This window comes from Culex quinquefasciatus, chromosome 2, assembly GCF_015732765.1.
Source record: "Culex quinquefasciatus strain JHB chromosome 2, VPISU_Cqui_1.0_pri_paternal, whole genome shotgun sequence".
Lineage (NCBI taxonomy): Eukaryota > Metazoa > Arthropoda > Insecta > Diptera > Culicidae > Culex > Culex quinquefasciatus.
This window is the reverse complement of record NC_051862.1, coordinates 150,705,494-150,732,744: the sequence shown is the minus strand read 5'-3', so window position 1 is coordinate 150,732,744 and position 27,251 is coordinate 150,705,494. Positions and strand designations below refer to the sequence as shown.

General features: G+C 40.5%; 4 protein-coding genes across 7 annotated transcripts in view; 2 read left to right on the top strand and 2 right to left on the bottom strand.

The window, feature by feature from the left end:
* Window positions 1-4,324, top strand: part of LOC6032965 (carbonic anhydrase 2) — a 45,942-nt gene extending 41,618 nt beyond the window's left edge. Inside the window, exon 4 of the mRNA XM_038258435.1 lies at window positions 2,532-4,324. Within this exon, the coding sequence (XP_038114363.1) occupies window positions 2,532-2,840 (309 nt within the window). The 3' untranslated portion in view covers window positions 2,841-4,324. The remainder of the gene's footprint in view (window positions 1-2,531) is intronic.
* Window positions 3,503-6,111, bottom strand: LOC119768075. The gene is made up of 2 exons (XM_038258436.1): window positions 5,641-6,111; window positions 3,503-5,520 (listed from the first exon to the last, which is right to left on the bottom strand). Exon 2 carries the CDS (start codon window positions 5,511-5,513, stop codon window positions 4,875-4,877), a length of 639 nt encoding a protein of 212 aa, XP_038114364.1. The 5' UTR covers window positions 5,514-5,520; window positions 5,641-6,111; the 3' UTR covers window positions 3,503-4,874.
* Window positions 6,112-6,189: 78 nt separating this feature from the next.
* Window positions 6,190-11,073, top strand: LOC6032964 (HEAT repeat-containing protein 3). The gene is made up of 2 exons (XM_001843428.2): window positions 6,190-6,956; window positions 9,530-11,073. The coding sequence occupies exons 1-2, from the start codon at window positions 6,359-6,361 to the stop codon at window positions 10,891-10,893; spliced, it is 1,962 nt and encodes a 653-aa protein (XP_001843480.2). The 5' UTR covers window positions 6,190-6,358; the 3' UTR covers window positions 10,894-11,073.
* A 2,938-nt stretch (window positions 11,074-14,011) lies between these two features.
* Window positions 14,012-27,251, bottom strand: part of LOC6032963 (A-kinase anchor protein 200) — a 47,269-nt gene continuing 34,029 nt past the window's right edge. For all 4 annotated transcript variants that reach the window (XM_038253776.1, XM_038253777.1, XM_038253778.1 and 1 more), the window contains exons 3-6: window positions 16,101-16,329; window positions 15,885-16,045; window positions 15,669-15,828; window positions 14,012-15,530 (exon numbers count right to left, since the gene is read on the bottom strand). In XM_038253776.1, the coding sequence (XP_038109704.1) occupies window positions 14,244-15,530; window positions 15,669-15,828; window positions 15,885-16,045; window positions 16,101-16,329 (1,837 nt within the window). In that variant the 3' untranslated portion in view covers window positions 14,012-14,243. The remainder of the gene's footprint in view (window positions 15,531-15,668; window positions 15,829-15,884; window positions 16,046-16,100; window positions 16,330-27,251) is intronic.

Here is a 27,251-nt window from a genome sequence, read left to right as displayed (position 1 = left end):
TCTTCCGCCCCGGTGCGTAAAGTGCGGTGAGACCCACTTCACCGAAAGGTGCAATCTTCCGCGGAAAGACCAGCTGGGGAAAACGCCCAGCAGCACAAAGCGCGCGTCAAGTGCGCGAACTGTGGTGGAAACCACACGGCGAATTTCCGTGGCTGTGCCGCGCGGAAAAAGTACCTCGAGGAGCAGGACAAGAAGAAGAAAGCGCCAGCGTCCCGCCAACCTCCGAAGACTTTGAGCTCGAACGCTGCAGCAGCTGGCGGCGGAGCGGTTCCATCGACCAAACCAGCGTTCCCTCCCGGTTGGGGAGGTTCATACGCAAGAGTAGCCGCTTCTGGCGTCGGTACTCCCCCGGGACAAACTGATGTTACTGGTGATGATCTCTTCACGCTTCCTGAGTTTTTCGCCCTTGCTGGAGAGATGCTCACGCGCTTTCGTGCCTGCCGAAACAAGGCAGAACAATTCCAAGCTCTCAGTGAGCTGATGATGAAGTACATCTACAACGGATAAGCTGCCTTGTGCAGCGAAGTTTTTCGACGACAACAGACAATATAAACTGTGATTTAGTTTTAAGCTTCTCCTATTTCTATCCTTTTCCTTAGCAAATCTCGAAGGTTTTTTTTTATTTTTCCTTCTCTTGCCAAATCCATTGTTAGAATATCCAATTACATCTAAATGAATCATAGTGTAAACCATAGTTGAAAGGAACTCCAAAACTCTATTAGGTTATAAGAAACACTAAATTGTAAATTGATTATTTACTAATAAACACTAATTGAATTGAATTGAAATGAAATGTTCAGTATTAAAACGAAAAAGAAAATAAAATCAAGATTTTCCATTTTTAATTTATTTTGGGATAAGTAAAATCGATCCAAAAAAAATCTTCAAGATAAAAACCATGATTTTTTTTTATGACCATCCCTCAAATTTTTTGAAAAGACTTGTGAAGAAAAAATTTGATGACTATTTGTATTTACTATTTGTTTCAACTTTTACATCTTTGAAGGATTTACGAAAAAATGTTGTAGATTACTTCAAGACTATTTTTTTCAAATTTGCAAACTTTATTAGAATTAATGAAATATTAAATCTTCAAGTTTAATGTCTACTTCTAATGCATGGATTAAAATGTCAGATTTTTAAAAATTGGCATGTGTTGCTTATAAACTCGACTTAAAAAAAATTAAAATATAGAAATTGTCATAAATGTTAAAAAAATATTTTTAATAATTTTATAATAATTTAAAAGTAGTTTTATTAAAATAACAGAGCAAATTAAAAAGAGTTTTATTATGTTTAGATGAAAATTCCAGTTTGCAAAGGTTGATACATTAATTTATGTTTGTCTTTTTTCAAAATGACTTAATAATATGTAAATAAATCATCCGGCTGTTATTCCATAGTCATTTATTTTTATTTTAATAGATTCTTTTGTTTTAAACTTGAAATCCATTTATACTTCAATTTTCTTATTAATTATGATATATGTATATCATTTTGAGTAATTGAAAAAGTCAAAAAATTCTGAACTATGATTTTTATTCAGAAAACTTTTCATTTTTTTTTTGTAATTCTTGATTTTGTGATATTATATGATTTTTGTAAAATTATATGATATTTTGTTTAATCAGTGTTAAATGCATCGAACCTAGCTATTTAAAAACTCAAAACAACATTTCGTAACAAAAATTGCTCGTAACACTCCACGTAAATTTCTTCACTCTCCTGATTGAATCGTCCACGCGACGCCGACGACACTATGATAACAACAACACGAGCGATCTCCTTCTTTCCGAGAGAGGCCACGTGTTTGTTTACCTGTGCGCCACTGACCCATCAATGCAGTGCACACACAAACATTATTCTTAGTGGGGAGCACTTTACCATTTTATCATTTCCTTTGCAACTACACCAGACGGTGCGAGTTATTGAGTAAACTGAGGTTAGTCATAGATTATTATTGAAGAATGAACATTGAATTTTGATTAAATTTTGATGGCAACACTGTTTTGTTTATAATACTGTCAGTAAATGTAATACTTACAGTACATTTCAAAACAAAACTAAAAATTTAGTCAATTAATAATTCCCAGAACTTTTGACAGTTTTAATCTGGAGCGACGAGGGACACTCGACTCAGTCAAACACGTGCGCTTACTCAGAAAATGCTCCAATTGTCTTGAATGCTGATCTATGACGCCGTCAACTATGCTAGCGTGTGACACCTCTTCACCGGCGTTGGGGGCTGATTGTGGCACTTATCAGTATTGTCTGTTGTTTGTTTACGTTAGTTTGTTTATTTGCCTGTCTATCTATTTGCGCAAGAACAACAGAATGGAAGATGGACTGTCATTACCGATATTATCGCCTCATCTGAGTAATTGATTTGCCGTTTCTTTGTCACCACCGTGACTTGGTATTGTTTGCCACTTGTGGCGCTACGATCGGCAAAGAGGTTTTCTGAACTGTCATCCAACCGAGGGGTTCACCTACATCAACATAAAACTAACATCTCAAACCCCTCTTTCCAGGTCACCATGCCGAAGCCCCTCGATCCGGCCAACCTGCTGCCGGCCACCAAGGCCTACTGGACCTATCTGGGCTCCCTGACCACCCCACCCTGCACCGAGTCGGTCACCTGGATCCTGTTCAAGGAACCGATCGAGGTGTCCCACGAGCAGCTGGAGCACTTCCGCGAGATGCGCTGCTACGACGCCCGCGAGGAGTGCCCCTGCGACGACTCGCTGCACAAGACCTTCGAGTACGGCAAGGTCATCAACAACTACCGGCCCCCGCTGGAGCTGGGCAGCCGCGAGCTGCGCGAGTACGGTGGCCACTAATGGGTGGACCCCGCCGGCGGTGCCGTCTTCGCGGACGACACTTCCAGCCGGCTGTGAGTGCAGTTGGTTGAGGGTTGACGACACACGTGGGATGGAAAAGCAATAACTTATGAGAGGGAGGAGTTTTAAAAGGAAAAAAAAATATGGCAAGTCACTCGAGAATTGCACAGTGTGTTTGAAACGTCACCGTCACAAATTTGTCAATCGTGTGTTTTGAAAATTGCACGTGTTTACTATTCCACGTGTTTGCGCCGGGAAATAAAATTGATGGACATTTCCGTACAAGCTGTCTGAACATCTCTATGTGATCCTGTTCGTCAAATTGCATGCAATATTGCATGCAAGAAGAGTCGTTTCTCACTTCTAAAACTAGATGGCGTCACAATCACAGGGCAGATCACTTGTTTGAGGATGTTCATCGAGCAGAAAATAACCAGATTTAGGCAGATTGCACCGAGTGATTGCATTTTCAACAGACAGGTTTCAATTAGATTATCCACAGAAAAAAAACAATTGTAGAAAAAAGAACGGAAGGCGCAGTGCAATTTCGTTGCCATTTGTTAACTAAAATTGAATTTAATTGTTTTTATTCAAATTTATCGTTGCGCTGGTGAACACAATATTATATTAATATTTTAGTGCAGTCGATTATAGTATGTTAGTTTGTACATTAGTTTGCTCCAAAATCATAGAAAAAACGTTATTCAAATTGTCACCGGTCTACCCACCGGGTAGGAACCACCCAAAGCAAACTTCTGCGTAATTTAAAAGTCGTTTCAGGTCCCCACCCCGTGGGTATGCACTAAAGTTGTAAGAAACCATTATTTTTCGGGCTGGGAACAGGGTTAATCGGTAAGATTTTTCAATCAGGATTGTCGCATCACAGCAAGCCATTTACCATCTATTCATCCTAAATACGTTAAGTTGAGGTTAGGTTCACTGTTCTGTTCCGTTAATACACGTTAAGTTGAAACCAGCGCGATTCCAGTTTTAAAATCCAGCAAAAAAAAACAACTCAAACCGTGACATAGAAAGTGCCTGTAACCGCAACCAGAGGAAAGGAAAGTAACAAAAACAACCAAGTGTGAAATAGAGTTAGTCGATCAGTTAACTAAACATACGAAGCAAAACAAAACAAAAACAGATATCCTAACAAACAAACAAAACAAGTAGTGGGAACCAAAAACCGTTAGCAGTATTCTAGGGATCTTTTTCCTTTTCTAAATACGGTAATTCCCAATGAAAGCATGATATTTTTTGTATGCCGTTTTAGACAGAATTCTAGTGTACCACGTGTTTATAGAGAGTGTGCTGGTAATATATATTTACACGTTGAAATGTAAGCGTACACGGAAAGAAAATAAAACAAAACACCACGTGTCAAGGAAAGAAAGAAGCATTCATATATTACGTTGTTTGTAAGTGTTACAGAGAATTTTGTGAACATATATGAGAAAATATATATATCAACATGTAGCTTAAAACTATTGTGTTTTCCGGTTTATTTTTCAAATATCACATTTTAACCATTCTAACAAAATCTGAACATTTTTCGGAACCGAAACGAAACTTGTTACTTGCGGGTTTGCATTGATCAAGTACCTGGGCGAGGGGGCGCATCAAATCGCGTCAAATTCCACTATATTCGCTCATCGCACCTTCATCGTAGTTGATTTTTGCTTATCGTGGCACACCGCCAGATCGCGCTCAGATCGTGCTCGACTGAAAATATTTTTTTCATGCAGTCAGGGTTGCCACGAAATATTCGTTCATGCAGTTTTCCGCGAAACTGGCCGCACTGTTGTAAATTAACAGACGAATCGAATCGTTTTTGCAGAATAAACCAAACTAATCCGAATGTGATTGAGCGATTTTAGTCTTCAAATTAACTTTAAAAATCCTAAACGTGAATTCTTTACCGGCAAAATATCAGGGGGTGCGAGATTCACCTAATACTATGTCGGTTCGGTAAGTTAAATTTTTTGAACAGTTGCGGCTGGATTTTAAGGTTATAATCAATCAGTAAACAATTTTTCATTCCCGCAGATTTCTCCCGTCTACAGCCGGCGTGCGTATCAGCTGGGTTTGCTGGGGATGAAAACTAAACGATTGCCTCTCCAGAAATGTGCGTCTCGACCAAGGTGGGCGTTCAGTTCTTCCGGTGACCTCGTTCTGCAAGAGCTTCACGAGCCACTGAACTGGAACGCATGGAATATGCTGCCGAATCTGTTCACGGGCTACCCTGCGGTCGATGCTGATGCTCCAGCTCCTGCAGCGGAATCCGGTGGTTGTCGCACAAGATCTGGTGGCCAATGACTCGCAGATTGGCGTAAGCTGCAGCAGCATGTTCGTTATGCGTAGGTTCTTGGCGCGGTCAACTTCGCTGTCGGTACAGAAGCATCCACTCGTTCTGTAGGTCAAACACCGTGCTCCATACTTGAGCAGATCGGACATGAAAAAAATGCCCCACAGGCCGATGTCCTTGATGCTGTGACACAGGTTGTCCACGGCGAGCTTGGATTTTCCTGCGAGCGATCCCACGAGATTGATCAGCGTGTTGGCGACCATCAGCGGAACATTGTCCAGGAGCCAGCGGTAGCGAATCTTCTCAAACGCGCATTTTCGAATCCGTGAGTTGGAAGGGGTCTTTCCGTCGAAGGTGTTGCCACCCATTCTGAGGCTAGACTCGGCCAGTAAATGTAAAAAAAAAAAAAACGTTTGTGATATTGTGATAGAGTCTTACAAACAAAAGTTAATAAATGGGATTATTCATGAAGTTCTTTATTCAAAATGCACTTACACAAAATCAAAAGTGAAATCGTTAACGTTCTAATAATTTATTGGGTCGACCTGCTGTTTGACCACTCAGCTTTACTTAAACGGCTGGTACAGTGCTATCTGCCGCTCGAGCTGCACTTTTGGACGACCTTGATTAAATTTGGGAGTACATATTCTACATCAGAACCGCGGAACAGTAACGGAGCGGCCAATTTGTTCATCATTCTCACTTCTACGAGTCGAACGTCGTCAGCTAGCAAGGTGTCTGTTCAGACACCTAGTTTCGAGTTTCGAGAACGCCAAGGCAATGCTGTAGAGCAAACAATTTCAGTAGTAGAAAGCATTTAAAGGACGTACAGATACACAATTCAAAGCAATTTTTAAGTTGATATATGTAATAACAAGTTGAGAAATTAAACAATAAAAACTCAACCAAGAAATCATTTTGTCCAAATTATACTAGTCTAAAAACACGTGCCACCACTCACATTCTCTGCTCGGGCCTCCTCCTCTCACGCGGTCACTCATTTTATACCACTCTTTGACAGCGGCTGTCTCTTCCGCAGCTGAGTGATGTTTTGCTTTGCGATCGTTCTGTCAAACGTGTCGTCGCAGTTTTCAGTCGTCGCGTGTGGTGCAATTTTCGCTGTTTTGCCGTCGTGCGTCGAAATCCCATGTGCTTCGTGTTTTGGCCGGTGAAGAATCTGCTCCAACCCTGGTTCCCGTAGTGCCCGCTCGCGATGGGGAAAGCCAAGAAGCCAAAGGTTCACAAGAACCAGCTGAATCCGACGGGGCTGGTGGAGGTGGGCGCGTTGCTCAACCAGGAGCTGGCCAACGGGAAGTCGGAAACGCCGATCCAGGCCATCGTGGACCAGCTGCAGTCGGCCAGCGCCGAGGACAAGATCTGCGGGCTGCAAACGTTGGCCACGATCTGCCAGAATGACGTGAACATTGCGGCCGTGATTGAGAGTGAAATTGTGCGGATTGCTGCGGCGTTGCTGGTCGATGCGGACAACAGCATCCGGCATGCGACGGCCGGGGCGTTCCGGAATCTTTCGGTGCTGTCGGTGGAGATTTGCGAGTACATGGTCGATCAGGACGTGCTGACGCCGCTGCTGGCTCTGCTGAATAAGTACGCCGGGAGCGAGTGGATGCCGACCTTTGATCAGAACTTGCAGAACCAGATGGACGAGAAGTCGGACACGTTCCTGCAGGCGGTCAGTTTGCTGTGGAATCTGTGCGAGAGCACGTCGGTCGCGCTGGACAGCTTTAATCAGTCGCAGCTGCTGGAAAGTTTCGTCAAATGTTTGGACTGGAATGTGTACGGGAAGGATATTGGTGAGTTGGAACCTTTAATCTCCTTAAGTTTAGTGTTTCATTTCAACAACGTTAACTTTTAAACGATCGCTCACTTATAGTTGATTATCACGTGTAAACGTTGTTTATATCTATGTAGTGGAGAGTGGTTAAAAATTGCTACCTGATAGCTTTAAATCATTTTGACTCATTTTTTTCGTCTTACTGTATTGCAATAAGCCAAAGGAAGACAATTTACTCACGAAAAATAAAAAAAATGTAAGAAGACATCACGGTTTAGTTTTCAAAACGACGTATAAGCCAAACCCCTGAAGTTGAGAAAAACGAGGATCAAGTTTCATTCAAATCAAAATCATTGCTCTGACTATTAGCATTGGTAGCTATATCAAGTAATCCGAAATTCAAGCAATTAATGTGTGTTTTAATCTTGAAACCTAAGCGTGTTAGGAATGATAGCAACAATAGCGGGGCGGGGACGATAATTCCGCGTTACACAGCAACGAAGGGAAATGTTCAAGCCGAAGTTTATGAACTGCTAGCGCAGAACTGGCCTCTTCGTCATCAACTGCCTGGACGTCGAAACTGCAGAATGGCTCGAATCTCGACTGGCAGACCTATCGTCATGGAGGGGTGCTGTACTAGAAGCTGTAGACCCAGACGTAATCCTAAGACTGAAGGTGATGGAAGGACTTTTCTATCGAAGCGCAGCAGTGGATAATGACACCATCATGTTGTACTTCGAGAGCCAAAATGACGGACCATATTATAAGCGTTCAGGGTCCCACAAAGCACCGTGTCCACTGCATTCAAAAATGATGAGAAGTGAATTGCAATGAAGGACAAGGAAAATCTGCGAAAGTCTTGAAAAAGCTATAAAACGCGGGAAACAACCAACCGCTGTCCAGAATCCTGATCCGTGAAAAGGATGATGACGTTCTCGGTGACGAAGACTGGGTTCCAGAAACTAATTGAAAGTAGATACATCTAACAACACCCTGAGTGATTAGAGTTCTTCGACGAATATGATATTTACTACCAGATTCTAAGGCACACACGAATCCGTTTCAGGAGTGAAATGGCATTTCAGGTTAAAACTACTTTGTTTCAGTTGATTTTTTATTAACTGGAACGCTCAAACTGAAATCCTTTTGACCGTTCATTGGGATGGCACGAGTCTTCAGAACGAACAAGAGAAGAAAGAAGGTCGTCTTTCTTTTTAAGGAACCGGTGTTAAGTTGTCCAAGCTGCTTGCAGTGCCGTCACTAGCAAGCGCAACAGCCACTGTAGATTCTGGTCGGCGCTATAAGTTTTGATACAACGGTGTTAAACTCAGGTATTGACAACGGGATTATTGTACAACTCGTCAAACTTTTAGGGAAACCTAGAGGTTTTGTCACTTTCCGGTCTTCACCATGTGGCGGAATTGGTTGAAGCTTAAGAAATTTCATCTTAAATTGTAACTACCAAAAAAAAACAGATGACCCAAAGTTTGATGGCTAACATTGCTTGTGGTGCTTAATAATGCATATTTAAATATTAGAGTATTTATAACGACATTAGCCATTCCAGAAATTATGCAAAATTTACAAAAAAAAAAAAAATGATTCATAAATTGTGTTTCTAATAACCATCTTTGGTCCCATAGAGGAGCTGTCAAAATTAATTAACCAGTTATTTTAGTTAAAAGTGGCATTATGCTTAGAAAATTTTGTTTATCACTATATGTAATCAAATTAGCTTTATTTTAAAGCCACTTCAACAACAAAAACAAATTTTATTTAACAATACAAAGCGAAACAAGTTAGTGTTCAAAAGTGACATTTTTTACGTGCTTTCAACCCAAATATCTCTATCCTCAATATTCTTCAAGAACATGCCATCAAACTCGAATAGAAGTGCAATCAAAAGTGTACATTTAAATCCCTTGAAAACATATTTATCAATTATTCAAACTAATATTGGTACTTTCACCCCTTAAAAAATGCGATTCCCAATCACGGACTTGAACTTCAAATATCAAAATTCAATTATCAATGTTTATATAAAAATTACGACGATTGCTGAACTGTATCTTCTACTATTTTTAGTTCTTTCATGAGTAAAATGTGCTGTTTTGGCATATTACGTGTAGCATGATTTTTGAAATTGTTTCATTTCGTCTTTGTCGAATAAGTTCCTTTTTTGAAGCAAGTAATTATTCAATTCTCGAACGAAAAAAAATCACTCCGTAGGATTTACCTTTATTTGATCACAATTTGTAAAATTAATGCAGTACTTCGTCATATATTATCAATTTACAATGCTTCAACTAATGTCGCAAATTTCTGGATGGATCCAGAATTTGATGATTTGCACCGATCAAATAAAATCACCATCAGCCTTTTAGTATTGTTCCCAGTTCACTGTCACAATTTCATTTTCTTCATCTCGTCAAGCAAGAAACATTAAGATGTGATGTCGGCCTAGACATTATTAGAATCTTGATCAAATTATATATCGTGCACGGTTTGCATTGTTTTTTTTTAACGAAGATGCTGTTTCGAAATTCATTCAAAATCTCAGTTTATAAAACATTACTTTTCTCCCCCTTCCAGCGGTGGCGGTGGCCCAGTGCCTGCTGGTCATCTCCGAGGACAACGCCGCATCGTGGCGCATCCTGGTCAACTTTGGCACCGAGCTGCACTCGCTGCTGCTGCTGCCCGACGAGGACCATCCGACCGTGCTGCTGCGAACCGTTGCCGCGGGAATCATCGCCAACGTGCCGGCACTGGCCGCCACCTACAGTGGACAGTTGCTGCAGACGCTCGCCAAAACGCTGGAGGTCAATCATCGCACGGCCCTGGGTACGGTGACGAGTGCGTTGCCGCTGGTCGGCCAGAAGGACGTGGCGGCGCTGGAGGTGATCGAGGACGCTCCAATGGAGGACGAATCGGCGGAGCAGTCGTTTCAACGGAGACGCCGCGCCGATTTGCCGTCGGACGTTGAGCTGGAGGTGCGGAATGTGGGCTGGTTGCTTCAGGCGCAACGGATTGCGGCGGAGATATTGACCAACATTTGCTCGACCGAGGAGGAAGAGTGGCAGGACGACATGGACGATGAGAATCTGTCGGAGGCCGAAAGTGTGCACGACTTTGACGCGGCCACCGGGATGAACGATAGTCTGCAGAATACCGACAAACTGCCGGTAGAGGTGCTGGAGGCGATCAAGACGATGTCGCTGGTGGAGAAGCTCTGGCAGAAGGCGCAACCGATCGCGGAAAATGTGCGGGAAATTCTCGAGGAGAACGATAGGAACTTGGTGAAGCGGGTCAACAATCTACGAGCGGCCGCGATGCTTTGCCTGCACAATCTTTGCAACAACATTACAGTGGAGGACCTCGGCGGTGCCGAAGCAGTCTACACGGTTTGGCTCGAACTGGGCCAGCAAGTATTCCAAGGTCAGCAAAACCCAAAACTTCTGGAAGCTTCCACCTCCCTGATGCGGGCCACCCTCGAACACCTTCGCAAGAGCCCCGAACTGTTCAAACAAATGACCGAGAGTGATCTGCAGCTGATGCTGAACGGTGTCAACGAGTGCCAAGACTCGGAAATTCGTGCCAACTGGCTCCGGATGCTGGGCATCCTCGGATGCCTCCTCCCGGAACCCCTCATCAAGCTGATCATCGACTTTGTGCTTGTCACCTGCCTCAAGGAGCAGGACCTCTGGACCGTCTCGGAAGCGATGGACTCGATGATGGACATCTTCGCCGATAACGACTGGCCCCAGCTGGTGTACGAGCTTGGCATGCCGGCCAAATGCAAAGAACTGGACCGCATCATGAAGGCCAAACTCAAGCAGAGCAAGCGCGAACTGAACGAACGCTACCCGGCCGTCTGCACCGTGCGGACCAACCTCAGCCGGTTCTGCAAGTATCTGGAGGCGGAGATGAAAAAGTTTCGACCCAACACCGAAGGTTGAGGCGTGCGAGCGGACGCGAGTGTTTGTGAATTGTAACCGTATAGAAGTTGACACTTTCTATAATCGCAAAACTGAATTGAATCACTAGTTTTTCACCCCAATTGCCTCTTTTAGTCGTTAGATGTAATAGAGATGTGCACTCAATAAAGTCTATGAATTCTTTTTGGTAGAAACTCTAAACGAGGTGGTTTTTCTTTTACCCAACCGTTATCTGATCTCACTCCATTTGCGGACGTCAAATTGTCAAATCCTCGGTTAATATTCCTTTTCTCGGTTTAAAAACTTATTTTAGATCGAAGATGCCGTGAAAGCTGTCACAAAAAAAACATTACCATACGAATTTTGAGAAGCGTTTTTAACTGACGATCTCCGACGAGGCCCACTTGCCATCTGGTGGATATGCGCAACTCGCAAAAACTGTCATCTTAGGGTAGGCCTGGTTGCCAGGAATTTGTAACATCATTAGCAACTTTGCTCCTACGCCGGTTATTGTTAAAGGGTTGTGTTGCCATTCTATCATCAAACAGTACCAGCCCAAGGATCAGTACTATGGTCTATTCCACAGCAGCCTGCACCGGTCCAGTACCGAACAGTTGCGACCAGTACCGATTCCACTAGTATTAGTTCACCTGTAACCGCTCAGGCATTGCAAGGCCAAGCTATGCAACCCCCAGTTCCAGCTGCCCGGCGTGAAGCACCGTTCCAAGCTGGCTAACATCCGGCTTTGGAACAGGCTCAACGTCCAGTTCAGCCCCAATGGTCGATGCGAGCTCCGGTAAAAGCGCAAGGTAGGTACACAACAACGAGTACCGCGATCCAGTCTGGCCAAAACCCGGCTCCGGAACAGGCACAAACTGGGCAATGGGTAGTTCCGTTTTAAACTCGAGAGAAAGCATGAAGTTTGGGATCCCCAGAAAAACGTGCACTTTCAATTTTGATAAAGGACTGCGGTGTCAATTAAAATTTTTGAAGTTGTCGCGCGTTACAATGGCAAGACTTCGGCGTGATATTCTAGGTGCTTGAATATTACGTCCCAAGCAGAGATAATGTCTGCAACTCAACTGTTTTCTGTTGCGTGGAAGCAGCAACATGCCGTGCGAACTATTTAAGCTAACAGATAGACTTTGGAGAATTTAGTGTCCATCAGACTTTTTTCAAACGTTGGGAATTTTATTACTCTTACCGAACTGATTTGGCGCAATGGAGTTGACACCAAATTTGTAGGATATTTGCCACACCCTGGAGTAGCCAGTGCCCTAGGGAAAGTTTCACCCGGGGGGACATTTACCGAACTATACAATTTGGGACAATATGGGCAACTAAATTCGTGGCCGTGACCCACGCTCACGAATATTACTCAATCCGTCACGAACGAGTCGAAAACAGCATTCTTCAAAGTGCACCAAAATGGAAAATGTACGAGTCTAATTTGAAGGACAAAGTAAGATATGAGTTCTATTCGACCCGGTAGTTTACAGTTGAGTTCAAAGAATCAAGCCGTCCTCTGTGGGGGCTAAGTCGTCCAAAACCAACGAGAAGATCACTACAATTATTCGGTTGGCTGACACGACTATAATGACAACAGACACAGCAAATATGAGCGACACTGCTCGTGCGTATATTGAGATCCAATAGAAGCGCATTTTTGAAAAACTGCACTTTGAAACATCCCTTGCCCATTTTGACGCGGGAGACAATACAGAGCAATGTGAAGATAATAATGACGAGGATGAAGTGGGCTCGGAAAAATTTTCTTAGCTTTTCGAGGTTCTCGAGGATAACAGTGAGTAAAATTGATAACTTGAAATTGATGTTAGATTTGTTGAGATATAGTTATCCATGCAATTTCTCAAAACTACTATAAGAGAAAGAAATACAACGAGTAAGATAAATTTAAGTCAGTGAAATTAATCTTCAAATATATATTGGAAGAAACAGAATTCAAAATTTTCCCTGTAGTTCTATAATTTAGAAATACGTTAAAAACTTTACTTATAGTCAACCATGCCACATTATTTTATGGGAGATCTGTATTTTCCTAAAAATAAATCTGTATGTAATCTGTATCATGTCAAATTTGGATCCATACATTTTTTTTAAACAAAAGATTTAAGCTTTTAAATATTGCATAATTCAATTATTTAATTGTTGAAAATAAAAAAAAAATATTTTCCCTAAAAGAGAACTCAGCTAGCAAAATCTAAACTTAGAAACATGTACCCTCCCTGTAAAGGCTTATGAATTGATCCCAGTTGGAAGGTTCTCCAAATCTCTGAATATTATATGTAACATCCTGGAGCAGAACTGTAAAATTCTTATAAAAACTATAATGAAAAAATAATTCGAGCCTACTAGAACCATTTCAAGAGAGCACACTAGAGAGCACATAACATTTGTTAACAACAGTGGGAGCTCTGTGTTACTCTGTGGTGCACTGGTTTGTACCTATAGGTGAGTATATGCTTGCGTACCGCAAAACTTTTATCCGTGGACCGCGAATAGCGTTTAAGAGTTCGTGGAGCCAGCTCATCGTTGATGCGCCGATAGATTATGTTTCCAGATCGAAAGGGTCCGGATCAATATTACGGGTTTAAACAGCTTTCTAAAATGCATACCCACAATCCTGCGAATAACCGTGTTCAGAGTTCAGAGAGAACTTTCAGCATACCAGCAAAAGATCTCCGGCCGTAAGAGTGATTTCATTTCGGGCTGTCATCGTTGAAAAAATTTCGACTTGTTGCACCTCTTCAACGGGACCAGACGTACCGTAGACCGGATAAAGGCATCCTGTTCGGATTCTGCTATGTTCCAGAATCTTCTATTTTCTTTAGTTAGGTCGTCCTTTGACATTTTCACGCCGCATTTATTCGCTACTTCTTCTTCGCCCTCTTTCTGGCTCGGATCAAAGAGAGTGGGATTTCGTCTTCCGAGTTCGTAGTGGTTTCGGTTCTTCATCGCTACCAATTCAAAAAGTAAAACAGTTTTTTCTTACGTTTAATTTCCATACAGATCTTAGAGATGTGAGACAAAATTATCCTTGAACGCTACGTCGGTGTTCACTAACATCAAAAAAGAAGTGGTCGAGCATGGAATTTCTCTGAACAAAAAGTGGCCGCAATTTCATAAGGCGACGATTTTATTGCAATAGTTGGCCATCGATAACAAGTAATAACTTACATCAATCTCTCACAGCTAGTTTCTAGTTCTAGTCAAGCATGATCAATATTTTGGGATTATCAAAACATCGCGCACGCGATGCAAGGCAACAAACGGTCGATTCACATTGAATAAATAAACTAAAACCTAATTCACTCCACCCGAACCCGGTCCAAGCTGCGAGAGCAGCACAGCTAGCTTTGATTATTCCCATTCCGATCGACGGCTGTCAAAACAGTGGTAGCCGCTCCGTTTGACGGCTGATTGACAGTGGCCGGATCGGCGAAATGACGACTTCGTCGCGGCTTGGGCAGCGGGTTCCAGTCGATGCAGTCCTGGAAGGTGCCCGCGTCATCGCCCTCGATTCCGAGCGATTTGGTGGGGCTCTTCTTGACCCGCAGATCGGACTTGCTCAGCAGGTTGTCCAGGTTTTCGTCGGCCCCGTTGTCGGGCACGTTGTCGTAGTAGGAGCCGCGCTTCTTGGTGGGCTGGGGGACTGGTTCGTCCAGATTGGAGCCCATTTCTTGGAGAAGGCGGGCGATTTCGCGCTCCCGTTCGTTCAGCTCGCGCATGTTCCGGTTGACGCTGTCGGTTGATTGGGCCGAGTACAGCGTACTTGTGGAGTCGTGGTTGACTTTGAGTAGGCTTTGACTTTTGTTGATGGATTCGATGATGTCGCGAACGGAGCGTCGCCGCTCGGTTCCGTCGTTGGGCGGGATGTTGACATCGCTCGTCGACTCGCTGATCTTCAACCGGGCCGAGCCGATCTTGGCGTCAATTTCCGTCTTGATTGGTTCCACTTTATACTCAAACTCGTAGTTGATGGGCTTGATTGCTTTCGAATCCATGTTTTGGTCCTCTTCTGGTGTCTTCAGCGTCGAGTCAGACGATTCGATTATTCGAAGGACGCTGTCTCCGTTGTGTTTAGGTGGTTGGTTGCGGTTCTTGTTCAACCGTCTGGCCGGAACCGGCGTCTCGGGGAGGGCCAAGTTCTCAAAGTCAGGCTCCTCCGCGATCGGAGGAGTCTGCGGAACTGGAGGTGGGGTCGGTTTCGCGCGCGGGGATGGCAAGGGTGGCGGTTCTTCAACGATTTTAAGCTCTTCAGCTTGTGAAATTTCCTCGACTGGTTCGGGGAGTTCCGAACTCGTTACCGTAACGCTTAGTGCCTGCGGTTTTTTGGTAGCACCTTCGTTGGTAGCACCCGTTTCGGTGGAAACGACTTCATCCTTCTCCTCCACAATGACCAGATTTGTAACGCGATTGTTGTTGGCATCACTGCTCGATGTGGTTGTCGTTTCGTGGTTGGAAGCACTGCTGACGTTTACGGCGTCATCGGATGTGGTTCGCACGAAGGATTCGATTTCCGCCGTCAGGTTGGTCAGCTCCTGGACGTCCTTGGGGTCTTCCTCCAATGGAGGTGTCTCGTCGATACGCAAGCGAGTGCTGAGCTGCGAGGTGTCCGAGTTGGAGGATGTGTTGACCTTAAATAAATATATGTAGTTAAACTCCTAAATACAAGCACTTACACGAAGAAAAATCAGTCCTCAAAATCGTGAACAAGCGTTCACGAATTTCTGAACCACGAACAAAGTGACTTTTCTCAGTGTAATAGAACTCACCATTCTTGGCGGTGGTGGCGGCGCCCGACGCTTCTTCCTAGTCCGAGTCATGCTCGACCGGATGGTTCCGTTGGCACTGAAACCGCCCAGCGAGACACTGTCGTCCAGGGCGTCTTCGTCGTCGAACGGGTTGGTACTCTTGAGACTAGTTTGGGACACCCTGGAATGAATCCGTTAATCTATTGAAGAACTTGTACAAGATTGTTGCGGCATTACCCAGCGGTCATTCCCCGCCCGGTTGTGGCCGTTGCCGCGTTGTACCGGGAACGTGGCGTCGACGTGACCATGGTGTTGTGCCCAGCGCCGCCGTAAGTCGCGAAGCCGTTCTGGATCGTGCTGCGGTAGCGATCGTTTCGGAACAGGCCGATACCGTTTTCCTGGAAAAGAGTGGGTAACTAAGTTAATGAATCAGACTTGGGCAAAAGGACCTACCCTCTGCTGATCCTGCAGCGAGCTCCGATACAGCGTGTTCCGCTGGAACATCGGCGTCGTCGTGTTCGACTGGGTGTGGCTGATGGTGGCCCGATAGGCCGACGCATTGCTAATGGTGTTGTAATGCGCCTCGGCGTCGTCCCTCCTCAACGGGGGTGGACTCTCCGAAGTTTTGGTGACTCCCAGCGATGACGAGCGCTTCTTCTTCACGCGAAACGTCTTGAATTCCCTGAAAAGATGAGAAGAAACGGTTGCATAAGTCGGCCTCATCATCTTCGTTAATCATCAACATCAGCTGGTTTTAAAGTCGAGTCTCCAAGCCGACTCGACTCGACTGATAAGCTACTTATCTCGGCGGGAGCCGAGTACTCGAGCCTAATTCAATCAACTTCCAGCTGGAATTAGTCCCACCAAGTTCCAATTGATAAGCCATCAAAATTTAACGATGCAATTTGTTTGACCCCAAGACACGTCTTGGTCGTTGATCTTCATTTCGAGTCAATAATTTGTACTCAACTCAATCGAATTGGTCCAGAGAGTCGTATTGTACGGCCGGACTGCACTTTAATTGAGCTTAATCGAAGCTGGTTCACACACAATACTGCGACTCGAAGTGGTTAGCTACTACAACTGGGGTGCGGTCTACTTACGGCTAGTATTGAAGTAGTTGTATCGAAGAGTTGAACTCAGAAACGATAAAGTATGAATTTAGTGGCATGCGAGCTATGACTCTTCATGAGCTGGGTCTAACAAGATTTGGCTTATTTTGTTGAGTAAGAAGACTCTAATTAACACCACTGACTAGCGCATGAGATAATGCACATTTCCAGGTCAGATTGGCGTGACGAAAGGTTAGTATAATATCCTTGAGAGATATTCAAGTGTTTATTGATTTGAACGTCTATCAAGGATATTGAACTTGGCTATATGTAACGAAGTCAAAAATTATCTATAATTCAAGTATATAAGCTGGAAGCATCTCCCAAATTATCACAGTGTAGCTTCCAACTTCCAACTAGTCGAATCGAAAAATAAGAATTAAAATGAACCCCCTCATCGCACTTTCGATCGCCCTGTTCGCAGCAGTTCACGCAGCCCCCCAAAGCTCCGGAACAACTCCGGTTCCGATCCTGAGTGAAAATTCCAACCTCCAGCCCGACGGAAGCTTCCAGTTTGCGTTCCAGTCCGGCGATGGTGTCCAGGTGCAAAATCAGGGCACACTGAAGGAGATTGAGGTGCAGAAGGCGGACGGAAGTGGCACCGAAAAGGAGCAAGTCATTGTGCAGAGCGGTAGCTACTCCTACCAGGCGCCCGATGGACAGCAGATCACGGTGACCTACACAGCGGACGAGAACGGATTCCACCCGCAGGGAGCGCATCTGCCGGTGGCGAATGCTAATGGACAATAGGTTGTAGTTGTATGATTCTTGAAGTTATCTATTATAATTTTGCTGTTTTATTTACCGTTGAGTTTTTATCCTTTCCAAAAAAATCCTAATGAAATAAAAATTCAATGGATCGTTTTGCGACGAAATCTAAAAAAAGATTCATTTGATTTGCTTTTTTTTGCATAAACATCGGGGAGGCTTCATGGCGAAATCCAGTCTGCAAACCGCTGAAATATCACCGTCTCCTAGCGAAGCAAAGTGAAAAAAAGGATTACACAAAATAACCAATTTTGAATAATTCCATTTTCGGATGTGTTTTAAGATGACATAAAATGTCATCTTTTCAACATCATTTGGCAGTGCTGCCTTTTTTTAAATGTCGTATTTTTTTAGAAACTTTTATTTTAACTTCATTTTAAGATTTAAAATCAAATGTGCAATCGAAAAGTACTTCTCAGTAATTTTGATATCTTGCATCCTTTTCGGTTTATATTCACAGATTTATTATTTTTTTATTTTTGATGATAATGTGACTTTTTATACCTGACCTGACCAAGCTTGACCACCTCTGAAAGTATTTTTTTTTTTCAAAAAGATTATACACGGAAAAAAAAGTGTTCCGGAAATCATGCAAATCGTACCATGAAATCGTGAATAACGCGATTTTTGCTTTATGATTTTTTGAACTATGCATATTGGGCACGAATTATCCAGGAATCGTGAATAAATATGCATGACTTTCCATGGCCGATTTCACTCGTAAACGTGAATAATGTTCATGATTTCATGAAATAGATGCATGCAGTCGTGAAAAATATTCACGATTTTATGAATAAAAATTCATGATTACGGTCGAAAAAATATACATCGTGAATAAAAATTCATGATTTCATGCATAAAATTCATGAAATCGTGAATTTTTATGCATGAATTCGTGCACAAAATTCATGAGTTCTGGAATATTTTTTATGATTTATTTTTGAAGGCGTAAAAAAATTCGAGATATCATGTGGGTCATTCCATCTCAACTGTGCACGAAAAAGTGCAAATTTGAAAATTACCCTCTCCGATCCTGCTCAAATTTGGCAGAGCTGTTGATACTATCAAAACATGCAAGAATCCCGAATTTCATCCAAATCGGACCACCCCCTCCATTTTTGTACCTCCCCAAAAAATCGACTTTTGGCGATTTTTGACCAAACCTCCTAGTTTCAAACGACGATAACTCAGGAACCACAAATCTTAGAGGGTCGGTCTTAGACTCAATTTTGAAGGAAATTGGACGTAGAATCCATTTCCGTGATCAAAACGTTGATTAAATTATTTTTTCTACCTGTATTGCGCAATTGAAAACTTTAAACGGCCGTATCTCAAAACACCTCAACTTATTTTTTTGATTTGACTTCACCATCGGGTTCCCCGGCCAATTTTACATAAGAATCACTAATCGACAGAAATGAATATGTTTCGTTCCAGAGATACCGAATTTTAAAGTTTTGTGTTTTCGAGATTACCTACATCAGCTTCATTCGCCGCATCTGCTAAAAGCACACAGGCGGGCTGATCAATAACTGCTACCTGGTGTTCTGGGAGATGATTAATTTAATTTTTATTTTTATAATTAAACGCAAATATTTATTCAAATGGCTATTGGGGAAAATTCTCGTATGTTTGGCAGCTTAAGTCCTCGCTCCTAGTTTCGTCCAATTTGCTCATTTTCACTATTTGCAAAACTTTTGATAGAAACTTACTTGTTCACTTCTTATTGAGCTATTTATCACTCGATTTCAGTTGAAAACGCTTTTAATCAGCTGTAATTGAATGCCAAAGCGCTGATTTGGAAACATTAGAGGAACGCTGGAATTAGGTGCTGTACCCCTACCCTATCTATTTTTGTGAAAGGAATATTTATTGGGCTATTTTGCATGAACCGTTTTTTACGTGTTGCTAACCGTTTTAGAGTTCCTCCGAGGCCATGACTAGGGCCTTTGTCATGGGTTGTAGCAAAATAGTGCCATTCAGCGAAAACCCCAAAATATGCTTTATGGTTTAATAGATTGATCATATTAAATCAATTTTTATATTGCGAGCCAGCTCCATTTGATTAAAAGATTTTGGTCAAGGTACATTTAATTTAAAAAAATCCTTATACGTGAGGACAGCAGCCGTATTATGTTCCAAGAATCCAAGAATGATAGAAGAAGAAAAAACACTGTTGTTCGGACGGTGTCGAAATCATCGCAACTAAATTTGGGGAATTAGTCGCTTTGCAGCAGATAAAACTATGTGATTTTCTTAAAATTTTCCGTTTTATACATCCCACAAATACTTTTCCTACTCCTTGTGATCGTCCTTCACTAGAGTACAACGTATCAACAAATTTCATTAATTTTAATTCATATTTTTTACTCAATAATGTATCGTGCACTTATTGTTCAGTGTTTCTAACAAGATTAATTGCATTTTCCTGCTCGCTCCATCGGAATCCAATTCTGCCCTTTACTGTGTGTCGTTATTGTTCTGTCCTGTGGGTTAGCACAGAAATTCACTTCATTCATTTTTGGAGCAGTAAACATTAAACTCCAGTTTCCTACAGTGTTATACAGTTAATTTTTGCCCAATTTGATAAAGATTATTTATGATGAAATATTATTTCAATAAATGGCCAGGTAGCAGTTATTGATCAGCCCGCCTGTGTGCTTCTAGCAGATGCGACGAATGAAGCTGATGTAGGTAATCTCGAAAACACAAAACTTTAAAATTCTATATCTCTGGAACGAAACATATTCATTTCTGTCGATAAGTGATTCTTATGTAGAATTGGCCGGGGAACACGATGGTGAAGTCAAATAAAAAAAATAAGTTGGGGTGTTTTGAGATACGGCCGTTTAAAGTTTTCAATTGCGCAATACAGGTAGAAAAATAAATTAATCAACATTTTGATCACGGAAATGAATTCTACGTCCAATTTCCTTCAAAATTGAGTCTAAGACCGACCCTCTAAGATTTGGGGTTCCTGAGTTATCGTCGTTTGAAACTAGGAGGTTTGGTCAAAAATCGCCAAAAAGTCGATTTTTTGGGGAGGTACAAAAATGGAGGGGGTGGTCCGATTTGGATGAAATTCGGGATTCTTGCATGTTTTGATAGTATCAACGGCCCTGCCAAATTTGAGCAGGATCGGAGAGGGTAATTTTCAAATGCTGTTCCGCTTCAGATGGAATGACCCATGCATAAACTTCATGAAATCATGCATAAATTTCATGAATTCGTGATTTTTTTTTATGAAATCATGAATTTAATTCACGTTTACGAGTATATTCGGGCATGTCTAATCATGCATATTTATTCACGGCTCCTGGTTAATTCGTGCCCAATATGCATAGTTCAAAAATTCGTAAAGTAAAACTCGTAATATTCACGATTTCATGGTACGATTTTCACAATTTCCGGATTACTTTTTCTGTACATTTACCATATCGTTCCACTGGGTGCAAATATCGGAATTGACAAGGAACCCTGTTTTGTGAAAAAACGGAGGACATTTTATGTAATGCCCATGTACTCTGGCCCCACCTGGCCACTATGGAACCGGTCACCGGTTACCGGTGGTCACTGGGGACATTTTGGAATGTGCAAGGAACTCTGTCTTGTGACATATCAAAATTCATGAAATTTAAAACTGTAGCCATTGTATGTGATGCCAATGTACTCTGGCCACACTTGGCCACTTTGGAACCGGTCACCGGTTACCGGTGGTCACTGGGACATTTTGGAATGTGCAAGGAACTCTGTCTTGTGACATATCAAAATTCATGAAATTTAAAACTGTAGCCATTGTATGTGATGCCAATGTACTCTGGCCACACTTGGCCACTTTGGAACCGGTCACCGGTTACCGGTGGTCACTGGGGACATTTTGGAATGTGCAAGGAACTCTGTCTTGTGACATATCAAAATTCATGAAATTTAAAACTGTAGCCATTGTATGTGATGCCAATGTACTCTGGCCACACTTGGCCACTTTGGAACCGGTCACCGGTTACCGGTGGTCACTGGGGACATTTTGGAATGTGCAAGGAACTCTGTCTTGTGACATATCAAAATTCATGAAATTTAAAACTGTGGCCATTGTATGTGATGCCAATGTACTCTGGCCACACTTGGCCACTTTGGAACCGGTCACCGGTTACCGGTGGTCACTGGGGACATTTTGGAATGTGCAAGGAACCCTGTCTTGTGACATATCAAAATTCATGAAATTTAAAACTGTGGCCATTGTATGTGATGCCAATGTACTCTGGCCACACTTGGCCACTTTGGAACCGGTCACCGGTTACCGGTGGTCACTGGGGACATTTTGGAATGTGCAAGGAACTCTGTCTTGTGACATATCAAAATTCATGAAATTTAAAACTGTAGCCATTGTATGTGATGCCAATGTACTCTGGCCACACTTGGCCACTTTGGAACCGGTCACCGGTTACCGGTGGTCACTGGGGACATTTTGGAATGTGCAAGGAACTCTGTCTTGTGACATATCAAAATTCATGAAATTTAAAACTGTAGCCATTGTATGTGATGCCAATGTACTCTGGCCACACTTGGCCACTTTGGAACCGGTCACCGGTTACCGGTGGTCACTGGGGACATTTTGGAATGTGCAAGGAACCCTGTCTTGTGACATATCAAAATTCATGAAATTTAAAACTGTGGCCATTGTATGTGATGCCAATGTACTCTGGCCACACTTGGCCACTTTGGAACCGGTCACCGGTTACCGGTGGTCACTGGGGACATTTTGGAATGTGCAAGGAACTCTGTCTTGTGACATATCAAAATTCATGAAATTTAAAACTGTAGCCATTGTATGTGATGCCAATGTACTCTGGCCACACTTGGCCACTTTGGAACCGGTCACCGGTTACCGGTGGTCACTGGGGACATTTTGGAATGTGCAAGGAACTCTGTCTTGTGACATATCAAAATTCATGAAATTTAAAACTGTAGCCATTGTATGTGATGCCAATGTACTCTGGCCACACTTGGCCACTTTGGAACCGGTCACCGGTTACCGGTGGTCACTGGGGACATTTTGGAATGTGCAAGGAACTCTGTCTTGTGACATATCAAAATTCATGAAATTTAAAACTGTGGCCATTGTATGTGATGCCAATGTACTCTGGCCACACTTGGCCACTTTGGAACCGGTCACCGGTTACCGGTGGTCACTGGGGACATTTTGGAATGTGCAAGGAACCCTGTCTTGTGACATATCAAAATTCATGAAATTTAAAACTGTGGCCATTGTATGTGATGCCAATGTACTCTGGCCACACTTGGCCACTTTGGAACCGGTCACCGGTTACCGGTGGTCACTGGGGACATTTTGGAATGTGCAAGGAACTCTGTCTTGTGACATATCAAAATTCATGAAATTTAAAACTGTAGCCATTGTATGTGATGCCAATGTACTCTGGCCACACTTGGCCACTTTGGAACCGGTCACCGGTTACCGGTGGTCACTGGGGACATTTTGGAATGTGCAAGGAACCCTGTCTTGTGACATATCAAAATTCATGAAATTTAAAACTGTGGCCATTGTATGTGATGCCAATGTACTCTGGCCACACTTGGCCACTTTGGAACCGGTCACCGGTTACCGGTGGTCACTGGGGACATTTTGGAATGTGCAAGGAACTCTGTCTTGTGACATATCAAAATTCATGAAATTTAAAACTGTGGCCATTGTATGTGATGCCAATGTACTCTGGCCACACTTGGCCACTTTGGAACCGGTCACCGGTTACCGGTGGTCACTGGGGACATTTTGGAATGTGCAAGGAACCCTGTCTTGTGACATATCAAAATTCATGAAATTTAAAACTGTGGCCATTGTATGTGATGCCAATGTACTCTGGCCACACTTGGCCACTTTGGAACCGGTCACCGGTTACCGGTGGTCACTGGGGACATTTTGGAATGTGCAAGGAACTCTGTCTTGTGACATATCAAAATTCATGAAATTTAAAACTGTAGCCATTGTATGTGATGCCAATGTACTCTGGCCACACTTGGCCACTTTGGAACCGGTCACCGGTTACCGGTGGTCACTGGGGACATTTTGGAATGTGCAAGGAACTCTGTCTTGTGACATATCAAAATTCATGAAATTTAAAACTGTAGCCATTGTATGTGATGCCAATGTACTCTGGCCACACTTGGCCACTTTGGAACCGGTCACCGGTTACCGGTGGTCACTGGGGACATTTTGGAATGTGCAAGGAACCCTGTCTTGTGACATATCAAAATTCATGAAATTTAAAACTGTGGCCATTGTATGTGATGCCAATGTACTCTGGCCACACTTGGCCACTTTGGAACCGGTCACCGGTTATCGGTGGTCACTGGGGACATTCTAAATTTACAAAGGTCCCAGTTATGTGATGTTCAAAAATGCATTAAATGAATGAAAAATACAATAGTAACTTTAGTTAATTGGGTACCGATCGTTACTTTACAAAAATACAACAAAAACTTTAATTAAATACAAAAAGACCTAAGGGATTACATGTGCAGTCCAGACTCGATTGTATGATAATAGAATAATCGATAATTCTTTTAATTTAGCCATTAATTTTTTGTTTCATTAATAATTCCAATTACAATAAAGTGATCAATTACAATTATGGGATTTATTTTTGTCATTGCAGATGATCAAACACTTTACTTTGACGAATATAGAGTCATAGAGAGTTGAATTGAAAATTTGAAAAATAAAAAAACACCGAAATAAAATACTCAAAATACTCGACAAATTAAAAATCTTAAAATACTTCAAAAACTCTTTAAAAACTATTTAAAATACGCAAAATAAATTTAATACTTCAAAAACTCAAAATATTTTAAATACGCAAAATACATAAAATAAATAAAATGCTCAAAATACTTAAAATACTTTTTTGTATACTTCATTACAGAGTTTTAAAGCCGAAAACTAGTTAAACTCTTTACTTAAAATAATTAAAATACTTAAAATACTTAAAATACTGAAAAATATTTAAAAAACATAAAATATTTAAAATACTTAAAATACTTAAAAAACTTAATATACTTAAAATACTTAAAATACTTAAAATAATTAAAATACTTAAAATACTTAAAATTCTTAAAATACTTTAAATACTTTTTATACTTTTAATACTTAAAATACTCTTAATACTTATAATACTTAAAATACTTAAAATACTTAAAATACTTAAAATACTTAAAAAATTTAAAATACTTAAAACACTTAAAATACTTAAAATACTTAAAATACTTTAAAAACTTAAAATACTTAAAATACTTAAAATACCTAAAATACTTAAAATACTTAAAATACTTAAAATACTTAAAATACTTAAAATACTTAAAATACTTAAAATACTTAAAAACTTAAAATACTTAAAATACTTAAAATACTTAAAATACTTAAAATACTTAAAATACTTAAAATACTTAAAATACTTAAAATACTTAAAATACTTAAAATACTTAAAATACTTAAAATACTTAAAATGCTTAAAATACTTAAAATACTTAAAATACTTAGAATACTTAAAATACTTTAAAAACTTAAAATACTTAAAATACTTAAAATACCGAAAATACTTAAAATTTTTAAAATACTTAAAATACTTAAAATACTGAAAAATATTTAAAAAACATAAAATATTTAAAATACTTAAAATACTTAAAATACTTAAAAAACTTAATATACTTAAAATACTTAAAATACTTAAAATAATTAAAATACTTAAAATACTTAAAATTCTTAAAATACTTTAAATACTTTTTATACTTTTAATACTTAAAATACTCTTAATACTTATAATACTTAAAATACTTAAAATACTTAAAATACTTAAAATACTTAAAATACTTAAAATACTTAAAATACTTAAAATACTTAAAGTACTTAAAATACTTAAAATACTGAAAATACTTTAAATACTTAAAATACATAAAAAACTTAAAATACTTAAAATACTTAAAATACTTAAAATACTTAAAATACTTAAAATTTTTAAAATACTTAAAATACTTAAAATACTTAAAATACTTAAAATACTTAAAATACTGAAAATACTTTAAATACTTAAAATACTTAAAATACTTAAAATACTTAAAATACTTAAAAAACTTAAAAAACATAAAATACTTAAAATACTTAAAATACTTAAAATTCTTAAAATACTTAAAATACTTGAAATTCTTAAAAACTTGAAAAACATAGAATTTTAAAATATCTGAAAATGAAAATACTTAAAATCACACCTTAAAAAATAAATATTTCAAATAATAAAAATATGTTAAGTACTTGAAATAATAAACTGCCTAGAAAAAATAAAATGCTTAAAATTATTTAAATACTTAACAAACTTTAAACACTTCAATTGTTTCAAATACTTGAAATAATTAAAAACTTTAAAAACATATAATATTAAAATACCTGAACAAATGAATAAACTTAAATCATTAGCATATTTAGCATACTTAAAAAATAAATATTTCAAATACTTAACATATTTTAATACTCACAATATTAAAATACCTAGAAAAAATAAATGCTTAAAATTATTTAAATACTCAACAAACTTTAAACACTTTGAATATTTGAAATACTTGAAATACTTAAAAACATTTAAAAGTCACAATATTTACATACCTGGAAAAATAAAAATACCTTATTTCATTAGCATATTTAACATACCTAAAAATAATGATAATTCACAAAACTTATTATGCTTTACAAAAGTACCTAAGAAAATTTAATAGCTTAAAATTATTTTAATACGTTATAAATTTCGAAAACTTTAAATAGGTTAAATGCTTAAAAAATGCTTATACTTACAATATTAAAATTATTAACATACTTTAACTATGTCCCCTTTTCGAGCTCAAAACAAAGCACCGAAATGTCACTCAGCGCATCCAAGGGAACCGATCATAAACGGGATTTTTTCGTTTCCAAAACCAAAACAAACCTCACTGTCTGTCACACGCGTAGAATGCTCCGGCATTTGACAGAAAACCGAAATCCCTACGAGTCCGCGACCAAGAAACTGCCACACGCGGAGATAAAACTCGGGAACTGTCTGATGGACCAGGTCCCCCTTGATTCGACTTCAAAACAAACACGCGAACAAACCGGGAACTGTTCCGTCTTTTGCAGATATCTTACCTTGTTACCCCTCCTGCCGCTCGGTCCTCCTCTTGCCGCTTGGTCCTCCTCCCGCGCTCGGTCCTCTTCCTGCTAGCCCTTGGCTCCGTTGCCATTTCCAACGGAACGGCCGCAGATCTTTTCCCGGTTCCGGTGGACAGCACCTCCAAATCCCGGGTCCACAAATCACGGCCACTTTCACCGGCAAACACAACAGGACGCGACAAGTCACAACGCGATTGACTTCGTGGCAAATAAACACGCGGCAGAACTGGCAAGCGAAAAACAAACTTGACAGTTCGAACGAAACTGTTCTTGATTGATCAAGATCACTCGTCATAAACATGGATAAATATTCATAAACCCATGAATGTTATGCACGAATTCATGCATTTTATTCATGAAATCATAAAAAACATGATTCATAAATTCGCGAATAAAATTTTACGACGTAAAATTTACGCATGCATAAATAATCGTAAAATCATGAATATTTTTCATGAATTCATGCAGTTTAATCATGACTTCATGAAAATCAGTCATGAAATCATGAATAGTGAT